This window comes from Glandiceps talaboti, chromosome 15, assembly GCF_964340395.1.
Source record: "Glandiceps talaboti chromosome 15, keGlaTala1.1, whole genome shotgun sequence".
Taxonomy (NCBI): domain Eukaryota; kingdom Metazoa; phylum Hemichordata; class Enteropneusta; family Spengelidae; genus Glandiceps; species Glandiceps talaboti.
The window spans coordinates 19823220-19845616 of record NC_135563.1 but is presented as its reverse complement, the minus strand read 5'-3'; the positions used below and the strand labels follow the sequence as shown (position 1 = coordinate 19845616).

At 33.3% G+C, this 22397-nt stretch overlaps 1 protein-coding gene across 14 annotated transcripts in view; it reads left to right on the top strand.

Moving 5' to 3' along the window:
• The window catches only part of LOC144446168 (myoferlin-like), a 137605-nt gene that overhangs the window by 53102 nt on the left and 62106 nt on the right, over positions 1 to 22397 (top strand). For all 14 annotated transcript variants that reach the window (XM_078135908.1, XM_078135916.1, XM_078135906.1 and 11 more), the window contains 3 exons: positions 588 to 785; positions 8450 to 8490; positions 20978 to 21060. In XM_078135908.1, coding sequence (XP_077992034.1) covers positions 588 to 785; positions 8450 to 8490; positions 20978 to 21060 — 322 coding nt within the window. The remainder of the gene's footprint in view (positions 1 to 587; positions 786 to 8449; positions 8491 to 20977; positions 21061 to 22397) is intronic.

Here is a 22397-nt window from a genome sequence, read left to right as displayed (position 1 = left end):
AGAGTAATTACTAATTTTAACTTACATACTTAGATCACAAAATAAATGAGAGTCATCTGTTGATATTTAGATGTTTAACATAATTACACAAGTGTCAGTAATATCAAAGAAAAATCAGGGAAAGAAATGACAATTTTGAATGTTAGACTCATATTTTGAACACAACAGAACCAATCACATACATGTACACACACGTTATGAGACATGCACTGTTGTGACATAGAATGACCAGAGTATATTGTACATGTATTTTGAACTTCACTCACAAATGGTATAATCAGATGTTCAACTCTGGAAAATGTCATAGTAACAGTTTGATTGGTAGTTTTAACTTTGTGAACATGCATGTATATTGCAATTAACTCTACAATGATGTAATCTTTTATAAGAATAATCTTTGTTTATACAGGATAGTTCTTTAGGTATATCAATACTTGTCGCCGAAGAAGTCCAGGGAGGGCCATCCCTCATGGGTTCAATGTTAATTCACCTGTGTTCAACTATAGATAACTCCTTAGTGATTGGTAATTTTAGCCTCACATACACATGTATCACAAATCTCTAATGAATCTCTTTGAAATCCACAGGTGTTCAACTCTAGAAAGCTTCGTAGTGATGCCTTGATTGGTAGTTTTAACTTTGATGTTGGAATGGTATACGAACAAGAAGACCATTGTTTTCTTAACAAATGGTTACTTCTGACTGGGACAGACGAAGCTCAGGCTGGGGTCAAAGGTTACATCAAAATCAGCATCTGTGTCCTTGGCGCTGGAGATGAAGCACCTGTAAGCAAAAATCTATTGTGTTTATTTAATGTACATTTTTGTGTATTAAATATATATTAGTCAGTTATAATTATTTCATAAATTCATGTCAAAACTATACTGCTCACTGTATTGTGATCCAAGCATTGCAGAAATTATGTTAATCATGACATTTGCATAAATTATGTTAATCATTACATTTGCATAAATTATTAATTTATGTGTTATTATCACTTGCAAAATTGCGATATGATTGATGCATCCTTCATGAACAATTTCAATTTCTGTGATTAATTTTGAGTATGAAAAATTTATTTATGTACTAACATTTATCATACATGTGTTTTTAATGACAGTTTTGGTGTGAATTATGTCATGCTAGCAGCTTTCGTGGACACTTTCATTTGCTTGTTTTTACGGTGTAATATAATTCTTAGATTATAATTTTACAATGGTATTCATTTATCATTTTTTGCTATAGTTTTGTCGCTGCATATTTATGCTTTCTTTATTTTAAGAATGTATTTAATGTATTGTAATATGTCAAACGTTATGTACTGTGACCCTGTCATATTTTAAGTTTTTGTCTATGGCTGAATGTTGTTGATTTGCCTGTCTCGCATTGTGGAATGGATATGCTGTGAATGGCAGTGTTTGTATATGTGCATTATAGAATAAGTCTGTGTTAGCCAGCACTCAAAGAGTGGGTCAATTAGTGAGAAGTGGCACAACGTATCTCCAGTCTAATTATTAGGCTCCATCAATTAAATACTTTGTTTGTCGTCCTTCAATTTCCCAAAACCTACCAGGCAAACAGGGGAAAAAAAACAGAAAAAAACACACAATGCTAGCATGTCATGTAAAATTCACTTTTCTGTTGAAATCTACTACACTGTTGAAATATAAATGTCAAAATGTTTGATTGTCATAAACAATTATTTAGATATATGTGTAGTTATTCTTAATGTTCTTTCCATTTACAATAGTATGAAATACATGACCTTGTGTGGAAATTTTGAACAAACGAAATGTGTTTCTCCTTTTGTAAATCTGTTGTCAAACCTGTCCGTGTGTAGACAGCAAACAAAGAGTTTATTTGATGGTGCCTTTAAAAAAAGATACGTTCAAAATTTCAACAATTATTGGTGAAATCCATTAGAGTAGCGAGGTACATTGTTTGGTATATATATCATCATATCAAGTCTTTTCTTGTTTGCATGCCGCATGCATGTAAGGTTCATATACCAGATGTATTCTACCATTTTCTGTTTTGTTATCCTGTGTTTCCCGTTTTCCCCTAATTTCAATTGTTCTTACCCAAACCATTGTAACCATGGCAACTCACCTTGATGTTCTCATGCCGGTCGATGTTTGTGTTCGTTGGCTGTCAACTGTAGTCAGGGGTATGTTGCTAAATATGAAGGTTAATGTCATTGTCATTTTTTTCCAACATTGTAATTAATTTTAGAAATGTTTATCATCAAAATGTTAGTTCAGAAAAAAAGGTATTTTATACATGGTCCAAAGATATTTATTATTTCATGCATTGTTTGAAAAAAACTGTTTCATTTAAATGAGGAGGCAAGTGTCAATCAAATTTTGAAATGACCATATATGTCACCAATGGGGAGGCATGTGTCAATCAAAGTTTGAAATTACCATATATGGTGCTATTAGAAATGCAGATGACAGTCAAAATTTGAAATGACCATATATGGTGTGATTTAGATCAAGTTGCCAATCATACTATTGAATTACCATATATGGCACTTTAATTGTGGGATTAGGTATGAATGAATTTTGGAGAAAATACTTATGCAGCATATAATTTATAAAATGTGAATCAAAATTTTGAAATTTTCAAGAAACAATAGGAAAAAAGTACAAACTAAGAATTATCAAAGTAGTAGTAAACTGGCCTATTGAAAAAATGTTCAAGTACGGTATTCAAAGCTTTATATAAATATACATCACTGGGACAATGTTTTCCTACCCTTTACCATGACAAAGCTTGGTTTGTGAGATTAGGAAGACAGGTTTACCCCCGGTCGTCAATAGCAACACAAGTTAAAGTTTGATATTTCAAAATGAATACTGTTTGTCCTCAGTTGTCAATAGCAACACAAATCAAAGTTTGACATTTCAAAATGAATACTTTGATAATTTGCCTGAAATGACATGGAATAGTGTACCTTTGTGGAATCAAGTTTTGAAGCGACTACAAACAATTCTACTCAATGTGGAATGGTTGTACTTGTCAGATGCATAGTAAATTAAAGTGAACTCACTTGACCAAACATCCTAGTGGGTTGTAAAGTTACTGGTGTGTGGTTTATATCAACACGACAAGCAATAAACAGTTCACCTTGCATCTCAATGGCCATTTTAATTAAACTTAGCACGCATTCACTTTACCTGACTGTTAGATACAGTGTTTATAAGTTATACAAGAAAAGTTATTCTTCTGACACCATCACCTTTGAAATAAATTTAAACTAGGCAAGAATAGGGAACTTGCAAACCTGCCATCTTGAATGTTGCATCATGGGAAATATGTAAAAACATGAATTTTTTATATAAAAATAAATATCAGCCGATCATTATTGTAAACTATGTTGTTACATAGTTTGTAACCACAACTAATGAATTGATGGTTAGCCTGACCTTTGTAGGAGGTTTATTCTATTGTTAGCTCCAGAGTTGGTTGTCATCAAATTTTTATTCCAAAAGTCATAAATTTTTAACCATTGTGTAGGCCGTACAAGTTCCCACTACCAGTATCTTTACAAAGGTAAAGATGATTTACATCCATCGTAAAGTTTTAAAAATATGATTGAAATGAAAGACACAGAAGTGCTAGCATATTGAAATAAATTTGTCCATTCAGAGTTTCAGGCAACTGAGATCATAAAACGAATATCAGCATGAAATTATGAAAACTGGGAAAAAAATGAAAGATAAGAAAAAGATACATAAGAGAAGGTTTTATTAATTTTTGGATTTATCCCATTTTATCCCTATGTGGCATAAGACAAATTGGGGTGTATTCTGGATTGTGTTGATTAATTTACAGTTCTTTTTAGATTCAGTGAAGACCTTTCAATGAATAGGTAATGGTTATTAAGTGAAGCAAGAAATCTTATTCACAAGTCTTTGGATACTGGACAGATTCCCCAGAATTACAAAGAAATTCATCCAAACCATCACATCAGATATAGTCAATAAAAAAAAAGTAATACATAGTGTATTGATCATGATTTTATTGTGAAAAATTGAGTAGAAAACATAGAAAAGCAAATGAAAGTCCATCTCAACCTTAAATTAAACTCAGCTGGAAACACGTTGAAAGCCTTCAAGTTGATATATTGCTCATTTCGTTGAAGCTTTAATCTAAAGTACTTGAACATACTAAAATGTGGTTATACTTGATCCAGGGAAAGCTGCTCCCTTTCCTATAAACCAATATTAATCAATTCCTGATGTATTATCCTGGAAAACGAGCTGTAAAGAGTGTATTCCAGGAAATTAATTCCTAAGTAATTAGATCTTACATGGAATTCATGATTCACGGAATCTACTTGATGGAAACACAATGATAATGACATACCTGCACATTTGCAAACAAATGACCCATGTATTAATCATTCACCAGGTAGTTGTGTGTCCGTTATGTGCAAACTGACACTGCATGGTTATATAGTATAAGTTATAACTGTAGTCTAGAGAGTGGCATGTGAGTTTACAGACACTGCATGTTCCATATACCAAGATGTTCTTTGCGTGGAGTGTTTGCATGGAAACGCAGTAATGTGATATCAACTGCTGTCTGTATAAATTTTATAATATAAACTGTATACATGTATATGTATACTTTGTAAAGAATATATTTAATCGGATACTATTTCTAGTAAATTCCAAATTAAAAAGATTAGAAAGCTGACGCTTTCAAAATCTTTATTTATACCATGACCATCTGTCTATCCTTATTTATCAGTATTGACATGAATTAAACATGATGGTAGAAATATTCTAAGCTTTTGAAATTATGTTTTGTTGTTTAAGACCTTTGAAATAATTGGTCTGTTGGTCAGATAAAACAAAAAGGGGGGGGGGGGGGGGAATGAAAAGCACTATTTAAACACATACTGTCTGTTTAAGAATACAAGTCATCTTATTGTAAATAGATTTAAACTTTAATATAATCCTAAATACCAGAATAATTGAATAAATTCTACCTGTTCAACCTGAGAATTTTGGAGGAGTAAAAATTTACATTTATTTGTAATTATATTAAACACGTACACAGAGTCTTGCATTGAATGATATTACCACGAAAGGTCATTATTTTGTAAAAATTCACAGCTTATATGTGAGCCTAAATTTGATGTGAGAAACACACAGAAAATATGATCCTCTGACAGGATGAAAATATCATCAGTTTTGTAATGTAATTGATCAGTTGAATAATCTATGCAAGTGAATCTTTGAAGGAAATTAAAACAAACTTTGATGCATAATTGTTTATGAACAAAATGAAGCCCCACTTCTCTGATATGCAAATGGCATTATCAAAATAATGTTCTATGTAAAGTGAAAATGATATTATAGCCCAGTCATCATAACATTGGTATTAACACTAGAATCCTACAGCCATGTGGGGATTTTCAGCTCTTGCATTTCCCTAGCCCACACCTGGTATTTCGCTAGTGGCCATTTATTCAAACCTAAAAATAGATTATGATTTCCCTCAGCAATGATTGGATATGGTAATTATGTTTACATCATATAACCCTTACAGTAAATGATTACTAGTGAAATACCAGTGATTACTAGTGAAATACCAGGTGTGGTAGAGGAAAGGCTAGTGCCAAGATTTCCCACATGACTGGATCGTAGGCAGATGGTGTGTCACAGATTAAGAGCAATTCTGTTTATCCAGCAATTCCTGTTTAATTTGCTAAAGTAGATGTCTCATTAAATGACAAATTGTAAATGGAGTCATCCTTTACCTAAATTAATTTCCTAATGTGCTTTATTCAAAAGAGTGACATTTACTATTTTGTACCTAGAAGTCTAATATGTCACTGTTTTCACATGACATACTCTCCTTTTGTAGATAGTCCACTGATGCAATCCAGCTACATTGTAGGAGTCCATCCATCACTAGTCCATTCTATATATGAATACTTGTCAAATTTTCATCAGTCGTTGAAAAAAAAAATGTTTATATTAAACTCATGAATGTGTTTCACATCTATGTGTACATGAAAAAAATGTTTACATTAAATTCATGAAATTCAATGTGTTTCACATCTATGTGTACATGAAAAATTCATGAAATTCAATGTGTTTCACATCTATGTGTACATGAAAAAATTATTGCTGGTTGTCAATAATAAAGGTTTGCACATATAGTCATTGTTTTTGTTCAGGACCAATTTTTTCTATAATTCTTCCACACGACTGTTTTTCACATGTAGATTTTACTCCTTATTCAAACTGGGCCATTGAAATATAGTTTTGCATAATCCAGAAGTGATATCAAGTGATATCCCTCTCATTTTGTTAACTTGCCCACCAACTGAAAAATGTGTATGACCAGCTTTTGGTAAAAAACAACTTCATTGGCTGCACCTGTACAGTGTATGGATAGGATTTAGTAATACTAGTACTTGAATTATTTAATAAGGTATTTAAATTCATTTATGTTTTAAACATGTTGCATTACAATTTGACAAAAGAGGATTTAATAGCAGATAAATACAAAATATAACACAGGTGGTTGTCCTTAGCGATTAATAGTATAGTTGGTAATACTTACAATTACTGCTACTGTTACAGTAGTTTTGAAAAAGATAACTGTAATTTGATATAAAATAATAATATCTCTGACAATCAATATAAATAATGAAATGAAATTTAAAACATCAATAAAATAATGTGTAGTGTTGGGCGAAACGTAACATATGTTTGTGTATGTTGCTGCATCTGTGACTCAGCCACACTTGTTCACTATCACAGTGATATTTGTGTAGTATGCAGGTTATTGTCAGTAGTCAGGGCTTAAAATTAAGTTTTTTTTCTTTGGTAGTCCTAGTGGGCTACCAATTTCTGAAAGTGGTAGCCCAATAGTCCTATATTCCTGAACTGAAAACAGATTTTTTTCGATTGGAAATATGTGTGTGAATAAAAATACTTTTTTGTTCGTAAATCTTCCATCCTTTAAATCATCACATAATCAGTGGTAGCGGGAGTGGGCTACCAGTCTACCAGCTTTAATGTCAAGCCCTGACAGTGTAGGAAAGTGAATTATGGTAGATGTTTAATTGAACTAAATACCTTAAAACGTAGTCAAATAGATTAAGATGTGTAATAGAACCATATATAGTAAAGGTTGTATGAATGTTATGTACAGGTGTTACAACTGAAGTGACATTTAGCTCTTAATCTGTTACAATGAATTCAATGGGAAATATGCTTACGTGAGCATAACTAGTACCACCCACAGACTCACAGGATGTACAATAGCAGGCCTCTAAATCAGAAAGATAAAATATGAAATATAAACAACGGCTCCATATCAAAAATAAACGTGTGTTTGGAACACCCTACGACTTAACTAGAAACGTACCTGTATTTGGTAAACTGATAGCCAAGCATTGATTTGCTATCATACCTAAATAATGCATCTTTTGCAAGATTTCACTTTTTGGATCTTGTTATCAGTTATGAGCAAACCTGATTTCACACACATTCATGAAAAATAGAGACCAAGATAAGGTGTTTGTAAATAACTGAAAACAGCACTAGCTACTATTAGAATATTTTTTAAAAACTGTTTTGTAAGATATAATGACATAATCATAATAATATACACCCTGAACAGTATTGAATCATTCACAGGTAAACATATGTATGTAGCTATACACATAATATGTTAAAGTTAAAATCTAATCAAATTGATATTTTTGGGTCTGCACAAAAAATCAGTGTACTATTCAGATGTGATCATGATTTCAGTCTGTTGTTGTACTATGTATGGATACAATCAACCTTCAGCATTTTAAGAATTTCCAGTGAATATGTTGAGATACTTTTCACCAATATTTATCTTCGTTTAGTGAAGGAAAATACAAGTGACCTAAAGGACCCTTGTCACTATGAGTCTCTAGACAAGTACTGACAACCCTTAGGTCATGAGTGTTTTCCAGCTGAATGAAGAAAAATATTGGAGAATAATATAATTATACCAGCGCCAGCAATGTAAAAAAAAAAATCGGGGAAAGTAAGAGCAATTTTGAGCATTTTGACCGATATTTCGAACACAGCAGAACTAATGAGGTAGACACACATTGTTGTGACATAGAACGACCAGAGTATATATTCCATATTTTTTGTTGAACCTGGTTTGTGCATGGTATATTGTTGGTTGTCTGATCAAGAAAAATAATACTCCAGTTACAGCTGCTAGTGTAGTTTGTAGATAGATATTTCCGAGTAATAGATCTTCCTTTACACGTTAATCTGACATTTTCTAGGGTACCATCACTGTTTTCTGCTATGCATGCCACAGATGGTTCCTTGTAGTATAGTGCCTTGTTGTAGTCTAGAAAAAAATATATCTACCTCAACCAAACAAACAATAATTGCAACTGTTAATATTTTATCTTATCGTTTTCTTACAGACATTCAAGAAGTCACAAGGAGATAATGATGACATAGAATCGTAAGTTCATGTCAATTTTGATGTTTATTTGCCCCCCCCCCCCACACACAACCACCCGCCCACCGACACATAAATACATACATACACACACATACCCACACACACACACACACACACACACACACGTTTTGAATTAATTACTATATTTTGTTTGCAAGTTGTGGTTTTTGACACACCACACTTGTTATCAAGTATACCATTTACCCAGTAATGGCATAATAGTGTAATATACATATGCTACATTTGGCAGTCATCATTTTAGTTTGTTTATAAAAAAAAAAAAATTGACATGCTGTATTCTAGTACACGTGAAAAAAATGTAATTGGCTGAAAACTTGTATTGGGATGTCATAGAAAGCATGCAAATTTTAAGAGAAATATTATTTGGCATGAATCATTAAAAATTCAAACAGTACATTTGAAATGGTGTGGAGTAATTTTCTCTTAACCGGTTAAAATTAAAAAGAAATGTAAGGACCGCATTGTTTCGTGAGGAAACTGATATTTAGTTTCAGCTCCACACCGAACCCAACTACCAGCAGAATGTGAACAGAAAAGACATTTAAGTGCTACATAAATATACTGTTACCATGGCAACAGTCATGAATTTACCATAAGGTGATGGTTGACGTAGAGAAAACAAATTATGGCGAGCAGCTTAGTACCATGACGACAAAATCATTAATTGTAATGCAAGAGGTGGAATGAGAAGATGTTGATATATGATTAAGAATTAATATTTTGTACCATGACTACAATATCATAAGTAATAAGGCGGTATATTACGTGATAAATTATCACAATTATAGTCAGGTGGTGTATTGAGTATATGTTACGATATAAATAGAATAGAACTAGTGAACTGCAAGTTGATGTCATATTTTGTCATGCCGGATACTACTCAGTAATTTGATATATGGAACGTAGGGTAACTGGAAAATCTACAAAGTTTATCAGTGACTCCATACTGTCTGCTTCCTAAGACATGCAGGATATATATACCAGACTGGCTTTCTGTTGACTTAACAGATAATGTTAAAAGTATGGTTGACTAAAAGGGATATACTTTAAGCTATCGTTTGTATCTTGTTGTAAATATATTTAGGGACAAATGTCTACCAAATCACCCTTGCCTTCTGATAATGTTAAAAGTAGGGTTGACTAAAAGGGATATATTTTAAGCTATCGTTTGTATCTTGTTGTAAATATATTTAGGGACAAATGTCTACCAAATCACCCTTGCCTTCTGAAATCAAAATAGTAGTTTGCCTATTTGCTGTGAAAATGGAAACTCATCTCAAAACGTCAAATTTGACATTCGTAATCCTTTAATATTCATATTCATCTTAATATTTATATTCAAGTGGACTTGATATGGTTCATGTATTTTTGGAAACTCATCTCAAAAATCAAATTTGATAAATTCACAATCCTTTGATATTCATATTCATATTAGCTTGATTTGGTTCATGTATGTTTGTCAATAAACATTTCATATCAATATCTATGAGAGGGAAGGACTTAATACTGTGTATGATACTATGAAATATGGAAATGTCATAGAATAATGGTGTATTGTTTGAACAATAGCAAACTTTCCATATGTTTCCTACTTGTCATCAGGCTGTGTTGTAAGCTTCATTGTTTGGCAACGATTCATTTTTTGTCACATCTGCAATAATGCAGATTAATCATCACATTTCATGAAAACACCTTGAATGTTACCAAGCTGTTACCACGAATGGACATAGTTGATGAGTCAGTAACCTTGAAATTCCCAAATTTTACATCAAAGAAAAAATATGTATTGTGAACATCGATGGGGTGGGTGGTTAGTTGGGGAAGGTGGGTAGGTGGTTTGGGAGGTTGGACATGGGAGAGAGGGTGGTCTCTTCTTTATCTGTATGTTAATTCAGCAGTGTCATCACAGGATATATAGTACGATAAATAGAGACTCGGTAATTTCAATTTTAGTAACATGAAAAATTAAACACGTTTTGAATAATAGAAATATTTACAAGTTGGAAATAAATTATGAATTGAAGTATAGCCAAACATATTTGAAATTATAGCTGCTATGTGGCCTTTAAACTTAGATAGGTATCCTTTGGATCTGAACCTACAGTGTTTTAGATTAAAAAACATGTCATCCCAACCTGTAAATTTGCTGTCTAATTTTTTGACCATCTCTTGATTTCCTTGCGTTGGGCTTTAATTTGCCGATTAGTAGCCTGGAATGCATACTGTCCTGTTTGTGAGACTTGAAGTGAATAGAGTCTCATTAGACTCATGGTGTGTTCTAACAAGTACATTCATTACAAGTATAACCTCATGGCATTTACTTTGTTGCTGCATGTTATACTGAGGCAAAATAAAAAAAGTTTGTTTCCGATAACATGACTTCAGAAAATAAGGTAGGTATAGATCAGAATTTTATTTTACTTTAAACTTTTAAAAATTACTTCGACCCCAAGATAAAATACTCGTTGGTCACAATGCTGCCATGAAACTTTGATGAGGTATAAATGAAGTATATGAAGACAATTATAAGTTAAATAGCTGAAAACACATTATGCAGACTATATAGTTGTAGTCTTAAAAGATCTGGCTTCTCTCTGGAATACGATTAAAAAAAGTGACTACAGATGAGGCAAAGGCATGAAGTTGTACATGGAAATAGAAGTAAATTGTTATCATTTTACCTTTTTGTATGCAAAAAAAAGTGTTTAGGGTCAGGGCTAAACGAGGGTCGGTCGGGTTTTTGGAAACACCCCATATTTTTTATTTGGCCAGAGTCACTTTATAATTGTTTCCAAGTCTGATGTAATGTGTAATCTATCACCTTACTAGTTCCGCTAAAATTTCATTTTCATTTTCAGTACAGCTGTTTCTGACAAATTTATAACCTCGTCTGAAATATCTCCGGTTTCTGATGACACGATAAACAATTTGTAAATTGTAGTAAAATAATGTAATATGATACGAATATAATCCCGTGTAAGTAGACTCATTTCCGACCTTTATAATTCATGTCAAGAACTCAACACAGTCACAATAACAAATTATGACTTAAGGTCCCTGGAACACAAAAATTGAATTAATTCACAATTTAACTATTGCTGATGGCTAAAATTTATTGCAGAGATATAATTATGAGTTATTAACTGTATGATAAATTACTAGGTTTAGAGAATTAACATTTGATGACATGGAATTAGACATTTCTACAGTGTGGATAATAAATAGTCCTGCTTGCAGTTGGAATAAGTCAGGACTCATTCTGACAATGTCCCTTTCCTGCAAAGAGCCAGGTGTGATACTTGGGCTTGCCAGAAAAAGAATCAAAATTGGATGGTATGAAATACAAGTAGGTCAAATAACATTTCTACAGGGTAGATACAGGGTGGATAGATATATTGTCATGAAAATTAACCTTGGGTATTGACAAATTGCAATGGGGTCACCAGACATCTAATCTGATGTCCTCGGATAAAGTGAAAGTATGAATAAAGAAATGCTAGGAAGAAACAGATGTTGACAGTAGGTCAAGTGAAATTACCATAGGTCAAGAATTTATAATGTAGGTCATTACAAATTGGATACAAATGGGTCACTAGACATAATACACATCCAAAAAATTCTTAAGGAAAACATACTGAAGGTGGGTCAAGAGAAGTAGGTCAAGAAAATCAACCTTGGGTCATGACAAATTCAAGTACAAATAAAGACATTGCAAACAGGTCACAAGATGTTTAATTACCCCACTCCCATCCCTACCCCCACCCCACCCCCCACCCCCACCCACAATGGGTTTAAAGTTAAAGTAGTAGTCCAAGCAATTCTCATGGAGAAACAGATGCTGAGAGTGGTCAAGATAAATAAAATTGGATCAAGATAAATAAAATTGGGTCAAGGACTAATTACATATAGGCCAATAGACTTTACATTTGGGTCTTAAAAGAATTAATAGAAAGTGGTTTTTCATTTCTTATGGCAGTTCAGTGTTTAACCAATATGTAAAGTATTTGTATGTCACTATGGAAAGACATTGTGAAAATAATATCTGAAAACAGGTCAACCTAAACTTAAAAGTGTCTGACAGCAGAAATTAATTGACATTGTCAACACTTGGTTGTCAGTTATAATTTATGTCATAATAATTGTTGGCATATTATCTCCTAAATGACATTGAAATGTGTAGCTATATAGGGCCTCATTATGTAGAGAAGTTATACAATATTGTAGTTAGCAAAATGATCTCAACTATTAGTGTCTATACTGTAAAAATAAGAAGACATTAATTAGTCTAAAGATTCACATGAGAGCTTCCCAGCACAATTAGTAGAATATACTACTTTGATATTTAACTTGTGATAGAGATTACACATTTATTGTGGTTAATTAGACATGTACATCCTTAATTATTATATTCTGATAACAAAGAAAGGGGTTCAAAGATTCTTGAGAATTTATCTCATATAATATTGTTAGCAGCTGGTGTGACCAGACTTTCCTGAACACATTCACATTGTTTTGTTGTTGTTGTTGTTGTTGTTGTTGTTTTTTGGTGTGTGTTTTTTTTTGGGGGGGGGGGGGGGGTGGTGGAACTTTTCAGTGAATTTCATCCAAAGTAATTTGATTAGCCATTGCTGTGCAAGATATGCTGGGGGGGGGGGGGGGTGTTTGTCCTGCCTTCCCCTTTTTAAGAAAGATATATATTCATGGTTACATGGGTTACATGGGGAGGAGGAATTCAGTATATCAAGTCTACTTGATATGAAAAGTAGACCTACTCGATATGACCAAATGATATTACCTTTAAGTTCCTTAAACAGGTGTAAATCCTTAGACTGATTAATGAATGTATATCCTTGCTGACAGCTCTGTTGTAGCATATTCTAATACTGACCTTGAAGTAGTAGTAGTTACATGTAAATAAGCCATCACATAGGCCAGTGATGATCAACGGATCTGTATCTCTGTAATTATCATAGTACTGGTGTCATCCCAAGAGATACTTGATAGTAGTCTGTATAGTAGAAATGATTGGACAAGACCTGCTAGTCATACTAATCAACAGGACTACACTATCTTTAGGACGTAAACTGATGTACTTAAAATTTTTAATTTTTTATCATAACATTTCCATGTTGTTAGGTGAAATTTAAATGATATAGACTAAATTTACTGTATGTTTTTGCAGGTCAAGATATCAATTTAGCTTCCATTTATGTACAATATAGATAATCTGCAAATACTAGTATATTAATGTGAAGGATTATCTTGTTTTCAGCTTCATTTGATTCACCAAATGTGCATTAAAACGTGAAACCCAGATAAAATCTTGTATGCGTTTAGCAAAACTGCATACAAGGAATAGTAGAAAGATAGACCAGTGCAGTGTAACCTGTTGTGGAATGATGATGAAGTCATAACCAACATTGGCATTGATGGAGTACATAACATTTTTGTAGCCCAGAGACTTGGCTCTCTAGCTTGAAATGTCATTCATCAGAACAGTATACTATGTCATGCCAGATAGCTGACTCTTTAGGCTATCACTTTTGCAAGACCAGTTATAATTTCCAACCCTTGAACACTCTGGAACAAAGTGAATAACTAATGAAAAATATGATTTCTTGACAAATTGTCATAAATTAATATGAATATGTTATTTTTAGATAAGTAAAGTTGTCTTTCATAAAGCGTCAATGACATTGTCTTGATAGGATATGAAACCAGAAAGTCCTGGAAAATGACACAGGTTAGTCAGGAAAACAACTGTAGATTGACTTATTAAATTGGAAGTGATGGAAGTTGTTGCATAGTAGCTTGTAGCCAATATCAGCCTTGTTAAGTAGACTTAGATACTACAATATGGGCATACGTGTGCATGTCAGTTTGGTTTTACAAATTTTAGTGAAGGGGCCTCTTTTATGGTGACTTTCTTGAAAGCCATCAACTCTTCAAATAGTGTTTCTGAATCAGGATAGGGATCAATGTATGACTCAACACAAATGTCTGCTCCTGAATATTAATATTTTGTGTATGCAAATGGAATGGTTTTATCGTAAATAAAAGCATATAAGGTATCTCAGAAACTACTTAATAATATAAAGACTCTGTCAAACATGTCTACACATGTATTTATCGGGTTAAATTTAAATTACTTCTACAAGCTATTTATTCCATAAATAACATCAAGAACCATTACCAGTATGATACATACAGACACTGTCGCATAGGGGCATATTAAATCATTTCTACGAGCTAAGTAAATAGAATGTTGTCAGTACAAAGAATAGTTGTCTACATTCAGGGTATTGTTTACCATACAGTGACACATGATAACCCTTTGAAGCACAATAGCATGCTAACCCATGGGAAATTAGTGACAGCCATCTCCATTGTGTGTGATAGAGGGCGCACTAACTATACTGAGGTCAAGTCATGCACATCATTCTTGGCAGTCAAGTGTGGTAATATTGGAAATCATTTGTTTACAACTAAAATTCACCAAACTTGCTCAGAAATAATACACCTCTCAAAGAAAACCATGTTTTGAAGTATTTGTATTAAAAACACATACAAGAGAAACAAAAAATTCACATCAGCTGTATTAAAATCAAAAAGGAAAAAGTGCTTAAAAGTCGTACACACCTTAGAAATATAAGAATGAAACTTGTACTTTTACTTGGCTCAAGAAAATACAAACCCTTCTGAGTTAAAAATCAAGATGAAAAAGAATGGATAATCATGCAATATTTTTGAAAAGAGAAGACTGAAAAAGATTATGAAACTGTATTTATTAATACTATATTTAATCCTGTTTCTTTCAACTTGTATACAAACAAATGCAATAATCTGACTTCCGTTTGATGTACTCTAGTACAACATACCAATATGAATAATACTTAGATGATAAATGTTTTATTTTGAGTCAGAACGACATGTTTAATGTAATGTAGTGTAAATCCTTGAGTATGACCTCTACAGTGTTGAAGTATTCCCAGCTGATTTTCAAACTCTTTATCTCTCTATGTTATCTTCCAATATGAATTCAGGCACAAGAATAGATGAGTATCCTGTATGAAATTATTCATGTTGTCTCACACTGATAAGGGTGTGTACAATTTTAACAGGATCTGGAAGATTCCCATGAAACCTGTAAATTATGATGGCTTTGATATACAAAATGTTACTACATTATTTTAGTGTAAGAGTTTGCAGAAAGATTAGCATTAAAAAAATGTTAGATTGCTGCGGATGTCAGATATGGAAAACAATGTGGACCGCTGAGGTGTAATTGATAACAAGTTTGGTTGTTTCCTGTGATGAGTAGATTGTAATTATATATTGGTTTATGTGACATGATACTATGTTAGAAATCATAAATGTGTGTCTGTTTGTATGTACATGGAATATGTAGAAATGTAACACAGTGCAATATTAAAATACTATATATTGGTAGAATTATGAGGGGAAAGTTTCATTGTACACATACACACATGTAGAACAGACACATACATGTATATGTATGCACATGCACACACATACTTGTACACATTCCCACACATGTATTTACCACACATACTCTTCCATATACAGGCACAGACATACAGACAGAAGGACAGACACACAGACAGACAAACAGACAGACACACACACACACACACACACACACACACACACACACACACACACACACACGCATACACACACACACACACACACACACACACACACACACACACACACACACACATTAAACCACATAGAAACCCTCTCTATGTATACCACACAGTAAGGCCAAATACCGGTAAATTTTTTAATGTTGGATATTAAGATTTGAAGTTTTAAAGGTATTTTACATGTTGTTTTTTTGTTTAAATATCTGCAGGAATATGTTTCAAGTTTAAGAAATGTACCCTTCTCTGACTCAGGATTAAAAACTTTAAAACAAAACAAAACAAGTAGTGAAACACGTTGACTTGAAGTGATAGTCAAGAAATAGAGTTATATCAGCATCATAGTTTACAATGGAAATGGAAAGACATCAACAAAAGTATATTGAACTTGCTGTCTTTATTGCATGTAGTAGGTAGCATCCTGGTTGTCAGTAACTAGATTTAGTACCAAGCTGTAAATAGTCTACTCTTATCACACCTCAGTTTATCACGAATATTACTCCAGTGGGGAGAGATTCTGCATACACATCAGATCTTTGCTGCTATTAAACCCTATAACCTTGATCTCAAACTTTGAAACTAGACCATGCAATCTCAGACATTGATTGTAAACTATGCAACCTTGACACTGTTATAAAAAGTTGTATTTCAAGTATTGATCACTGTAGTCCCATTGGGATTGTAAAATACTCCTTACACAAATAGCTTCACTGCTAGTTGTTGTCGTAAATAACTGTTGATACCATCAATACTGCTGTATTCAAGTGTATCGGCTGAAACGTCGTAAAAATAAGGTGTCTGTCGTAAAAATAAGGTCAAGATATCAATTTAGCTTCCATTTATGTACAATATAGATAATCTGCAAATACTAGTATATTAATGTGAAGGATTATCTTGTTTTCAGCTTCATTTGATTCACCAAATGTGCATTAAAACGTGAAACCCAGATAAAATCTTGTATGCGTTTAGCAAAACTGCATACAAGGAATAGTAGAAAGATAGACCAGTGCAGTGTAACCTGTTGTGGAATGATGATGAAGTCATAACCAACATTGGCATTGATGGAGTACATAACATTTTTGTAGCCCAGAGACTTGGCTCTCTAGCTTGAAATGTCATTCATCAGAACAGTATACTATGTCATGCCAGATAGCTGACTCTTTAGGCTATCACTTTTGCAAGACCAGTTATAATTTCCAACCCTTGAACACTCTGGAACAAAGTGAATAACTAATGAAAAATATGATTTCTTGACAAATTGTCATAAATTAATATGAATATGTTATTTTTAGATAAGTAAAGTTGTCTTTCATAAAGCGTCAATGACATTGTCTTGATAGGATATGAAACCAGAAAGTCCTGGAAAATGACACAGGTTAGTCAGGAAAACAACTGTAGATTGACTTATTAAATTGGAAGTGATGGAAGTTGTTGCATAGTAGCTTGTAGCCAATATCAGCCTTGTTAAGTAGACTTAGATACTACAATATGGGCATACGTGTGCATGTCAGTTTGGTTTTACAAATTTTAGTGAAGGGGCCTCTTTTATGGTGACTTTCTTGAAAGCCATCAACTCTTCAAATAGTGTTTCTGAATCAGGATAGGGATCAATGTATGACTCAACACAAATGTCTGCTCCTGAATATTAATATTTTGTGTATGCAAATGGAATGGTTTTATCGTAAATAAAAGCATATAAGGTATCTCAGAAACTACTTAATAATATAAAGACTCTGTCAAACATGTCTACACATGTATTTATCGGGTTAAATTTAAATTACTTCTACAAGCTATTTATTCCATAAATAACATCAAGAACCATTACCAGTATGATACATACAGACACTGTCGCATAGGGGCATATTAAATCATTTCTACGAGCTAAGTAAATAGAATGTTGTCAGTACAAAGAATAGTTGTCTACATTCAGGGTATTGTTTACCATACAGTGACACATGATAACCCTTTGAAGCACAATAGCATGCTAACCCATGGGAAATTAGTGACAGCCATCTCCATTGTGTGTGATAGAGGGCGCACTAACTATACTGAGGTCAAGTCATGCACATCATTCTTGGCAGTCAAGTGTGGTAATATTGGAAATCATTTGTTTACAACTAAAATTCACCAAACTTGCTCAGAAATAATACACCTCTCAAAGAAAACCATGTTTTGAAGTATTTGTATTAAAAACACATACAAGAGAAACAAAAAAATCACATCAGCTGTATTAAAATCAAAAAGGAAAAAGTGCTTAAAAGTCGTACACACCTTAGAAATATAAGAATGAAACTTGTACTTTTACTTGGCTCAAGAAAATACAAACCCTTCTGAGTTAAAAATCAAGATGTAAAGGAATGGGTAATCATGCAATATTTTTGAAAAGAGAAGACTGAAAAAGATTATGAAACTGTATTTATTAATACGATATTTAATCCTGTTTCTTTCAACTTGTATACAAACAAATGCAATAATCTGACTTCCGTTTGATGTACTCTAGTTCAACATACCAGTATGAATAATACTTAGATGATAAATGTTTTGTTTTCAGTCAGAACGACATGTTTAATGTAATGTAGTGTAAATCCTTGAGTATGACCTCTACAGTGTTAAAGTATTCCCAGCTGATTTTCAAACTCTTTATCTCTCTATGTTATCTTCCAATATGAATTCAGGCACAAGAATAGATGAGTATCCTGTATGAAATTATTCATGTTGTCTGACACTGATAAAGGGTGTGTACAATTTTAACAGGATCTGGATGATTCCCATGAAACCTGTAAATTATGATGGCTTTGATATACAAAATGTTACTACTTTATTTTAGTGTAAGAGTTTGCAGAAAGAAGCATTAAAAAAATGTTGAATTGTTTTCGGATATCAGATATGGAAAACAATGTGGACCGCTGAGGTGTAATTGATAACAAGTTTGGTTGTTTCCTGTGATGAGTAGATTGTAATTATATATTGGTTTATGTGACATAATGCTGTGTTAGAAATCATAAATGTGTGTCTGTTTGTATGTACATGGAATATGTAGAAATGTAATGCAGTACAATATTAAAATTATAATACTATATATAGGTAGAATTATGAGGGGGAAAGTTTCATTGTCCTCTAGCTTTTATGAATTGATATATGTCACCAGGACTTGATGAAGACACTGTTACAACTGACATTAAACAGACAAAAAACTGATAATGCCAACATAAATATACTCCACATGCACACGCACGCACGCATGCACACACACACACACACACACACAAACACACATTAAACCACATAGAAGCCTCAGTATGTATACCACACAGTAAGGTCAAATACCGGTACATTTGTTAATGTTGGATATTTAAGATTTGAAGTTTTAAAGGTGTTTTGACATGGTTTTTTTTCCATTAAAAATATCTGCAGGAATATGTTTCAAGTTTAAGAAATGTACCCTTCTCTGACTCAGGATTAAAAACTTTAAAACAAAACAAGTAGGGAAACACGTTGACTTGAAGTGATAGGCAATAAATAGAGTTATATCAGCATCATAGTTTACAATGGAAATAGAAAGACATCAACAAAAGTATATTGAACTTGCTGTCTTTATTGCATGTAGTAGGTAGCATCCTGGTTGTCAGTAACTAGATTTAGTGCCAAGCCGTAAATTAAATCTGTAGTAGTCTACTCTGATCACACCTCAGTTTATCACGAATATTACTCCAGTGGGGAGAGATTCTGCATACATATCAGATCTTTGCTGCTATCAAACCTTATAACCTTGATCTCAAACTTTGAAACTAGACCATACAATCTCAGACATTGATTGTAAACTATGCAACCTTGACACTGTTATAAAAAGTTGTATTTCAAGTATTGATCACTGTAGTCCCATTGGGATTGTAAAATACTCCTTACACAAATAGCTTCACTGCTAGTTGTTGTCGTAAATAACTGTTGATACAATCAATACTGCTGTATTCAAGTGTATCGGCTGAAACGTCGTAAAAATAAGCTGTCTGTTAAATTTATGTCTTGTCTTACCTTCTTGCAGTAATGCTAGACTTGACAGAGTCATTCTGATTTGGTGATCGTTTTGCTGAGTTGCCACAATCATAAAGAGGCCACCCCATTTCATAGTTTGCTACTCCAACATTCTGATATTCTACTTCCTATATGGTATCGTTTTGATTTAGAGACCACGTTGACATTCAGATTAACATTCTGATAACATTATATACACAAATTATACATTCTGACAGCTTGTTCAATTTTACATTATTTTGCTCTCATTTTTATAGAACATGAAAATATTTGTGAAGACCCAATAAAACATTCAAATGAACAAACCATATGATGGCTTTGAATGCAATTTTTTTGCAGTTGAACCACAGTTATTAGAGAGAAACACAGTGTAACGGTTATAATTTTTTGTGCAAAGTCCAACCTTTTAATGTTAATGTATGTTTGTTTATGATACAACTGTGTTGTGTCAAAATATCACCAACATTACTCGGTACTTAATTTTAAAGAAAGGTGTTGCTTCTCGTTGTTTACCACTATTTATTATCATCATCATTGTCATCACTACCACCGCAACCACCATCCTCCTCCTCCTCCTCCTCCTCCTCCTCACCATCATCATCGTCATCATCATCATCGTCGTCGTCGTCGTCGTCATCGTCATCGTCATCACCATCGCCATCATCATCATCATCTCATCATCATCATCATCATCATTATCATTATTAATTATTATTATTATATGGAATTAAATTTAATATGTTTTCTTTATTTTCCATTTATTTTAGTAATTTGTTGCGTCCAGCTGGTGTCCAGCTAAGGAAAGGAACATTTATACTGCGTGCATATAGAGCTGAAGACATACCACAGAGTAAGTACATATTGATTAAATTACACTAATTTGTCATACTTTTGTCCCAGTACATAATTTAGTAATTCCATTACACCAAACGTATCGTGGATCTACCATTCCCCACCTTGAGACATTCCCATGAACACTAATCTTGATCCATCTATCTGAACCATCCCTACCCTATCCAACCCGTCTCAACTCCATGCAACTTGTCGCAACCCATCAACCCCCTCACAATGCCGTAGTCAATCTTGTCCTCATTGCAACATGACTCATTGTAACCCCACCCCTCCCTACCCAAATCCCATGTCAGCGCACCCCTACTCAAATATGACCCCTTTATATTAGTATTCAGTGGGCATTCTGTGCAATAAACACCTGTCTCCTAGTCACGTTCCGACTGATTCATCATATTTGATGTAAGTTGTAGAGGTTGGAGTCTTGTAAATATCAGCTCAATGACAAAGTGATGAATGGAATACCCGAAGGGACTTATCTGAAAGTGAACTTTGACCTTATGCATATAACACCAGATTCAGCTTGTCGGTCTAAACCTTAGAAACATATATGAGGGAAATTATTTCTTATACAAGTATGAGTCAGTTGTCATATTTCAACACAAAACATTCCAACATGTACGATATGAAAGCTGTTTCTGATTGCTGTAAACAGTCGCATCACTGTCAACACAGAGACAAATTTCCTCTCGTTGTCTGAGCTTGAAATTTCACCTGCTATCACTGACTCATCTTGGTAGTAGAAAACCCAGTCATGCACAAACTATATTATAGGAAATGAATTATTGATGTGTTTGACAACAGCGTATACTCTATTCTTTGTCTTAGTATCCCATCCATTGATTGCTTTTAGATCCACCGCTCTCCAATCCACAGTATATCAACATGCCATATTCTACCATGTGCAAGCCAAAATCAAATGTTTGAACAGAAAATACTGTCTTTATACTCTGGTTGTTCTGTGTCATAACAACACACATTTATATCATTGGTATTGCAGTGCTTTAGTCATATGTTTAAAATCACCGTTATTTTACAACTTTTTTTTCATGATTAAGCTTCCAGTGCTATGATTACATTATTGTCCAATGTTTTTATTCATTCAGCAGAAAAATAATTGGCATATTAAAGGGTTTAGACTCATTTTAAACGCGTAGTGACAAGGCCCCTTTAGCTTTCCTCAGCTGAACAAAGAACAGCATTAGGGAATAATTTCCAGATGTATTGTACATTTTTCCATCACTTCCTACCCTAGAGGTAAACATTGTCACCATACAATTTAGTAAACCATCACTTCCTACCCTAGAGGTAAACATTGTCACCATACAAATTAGTAAA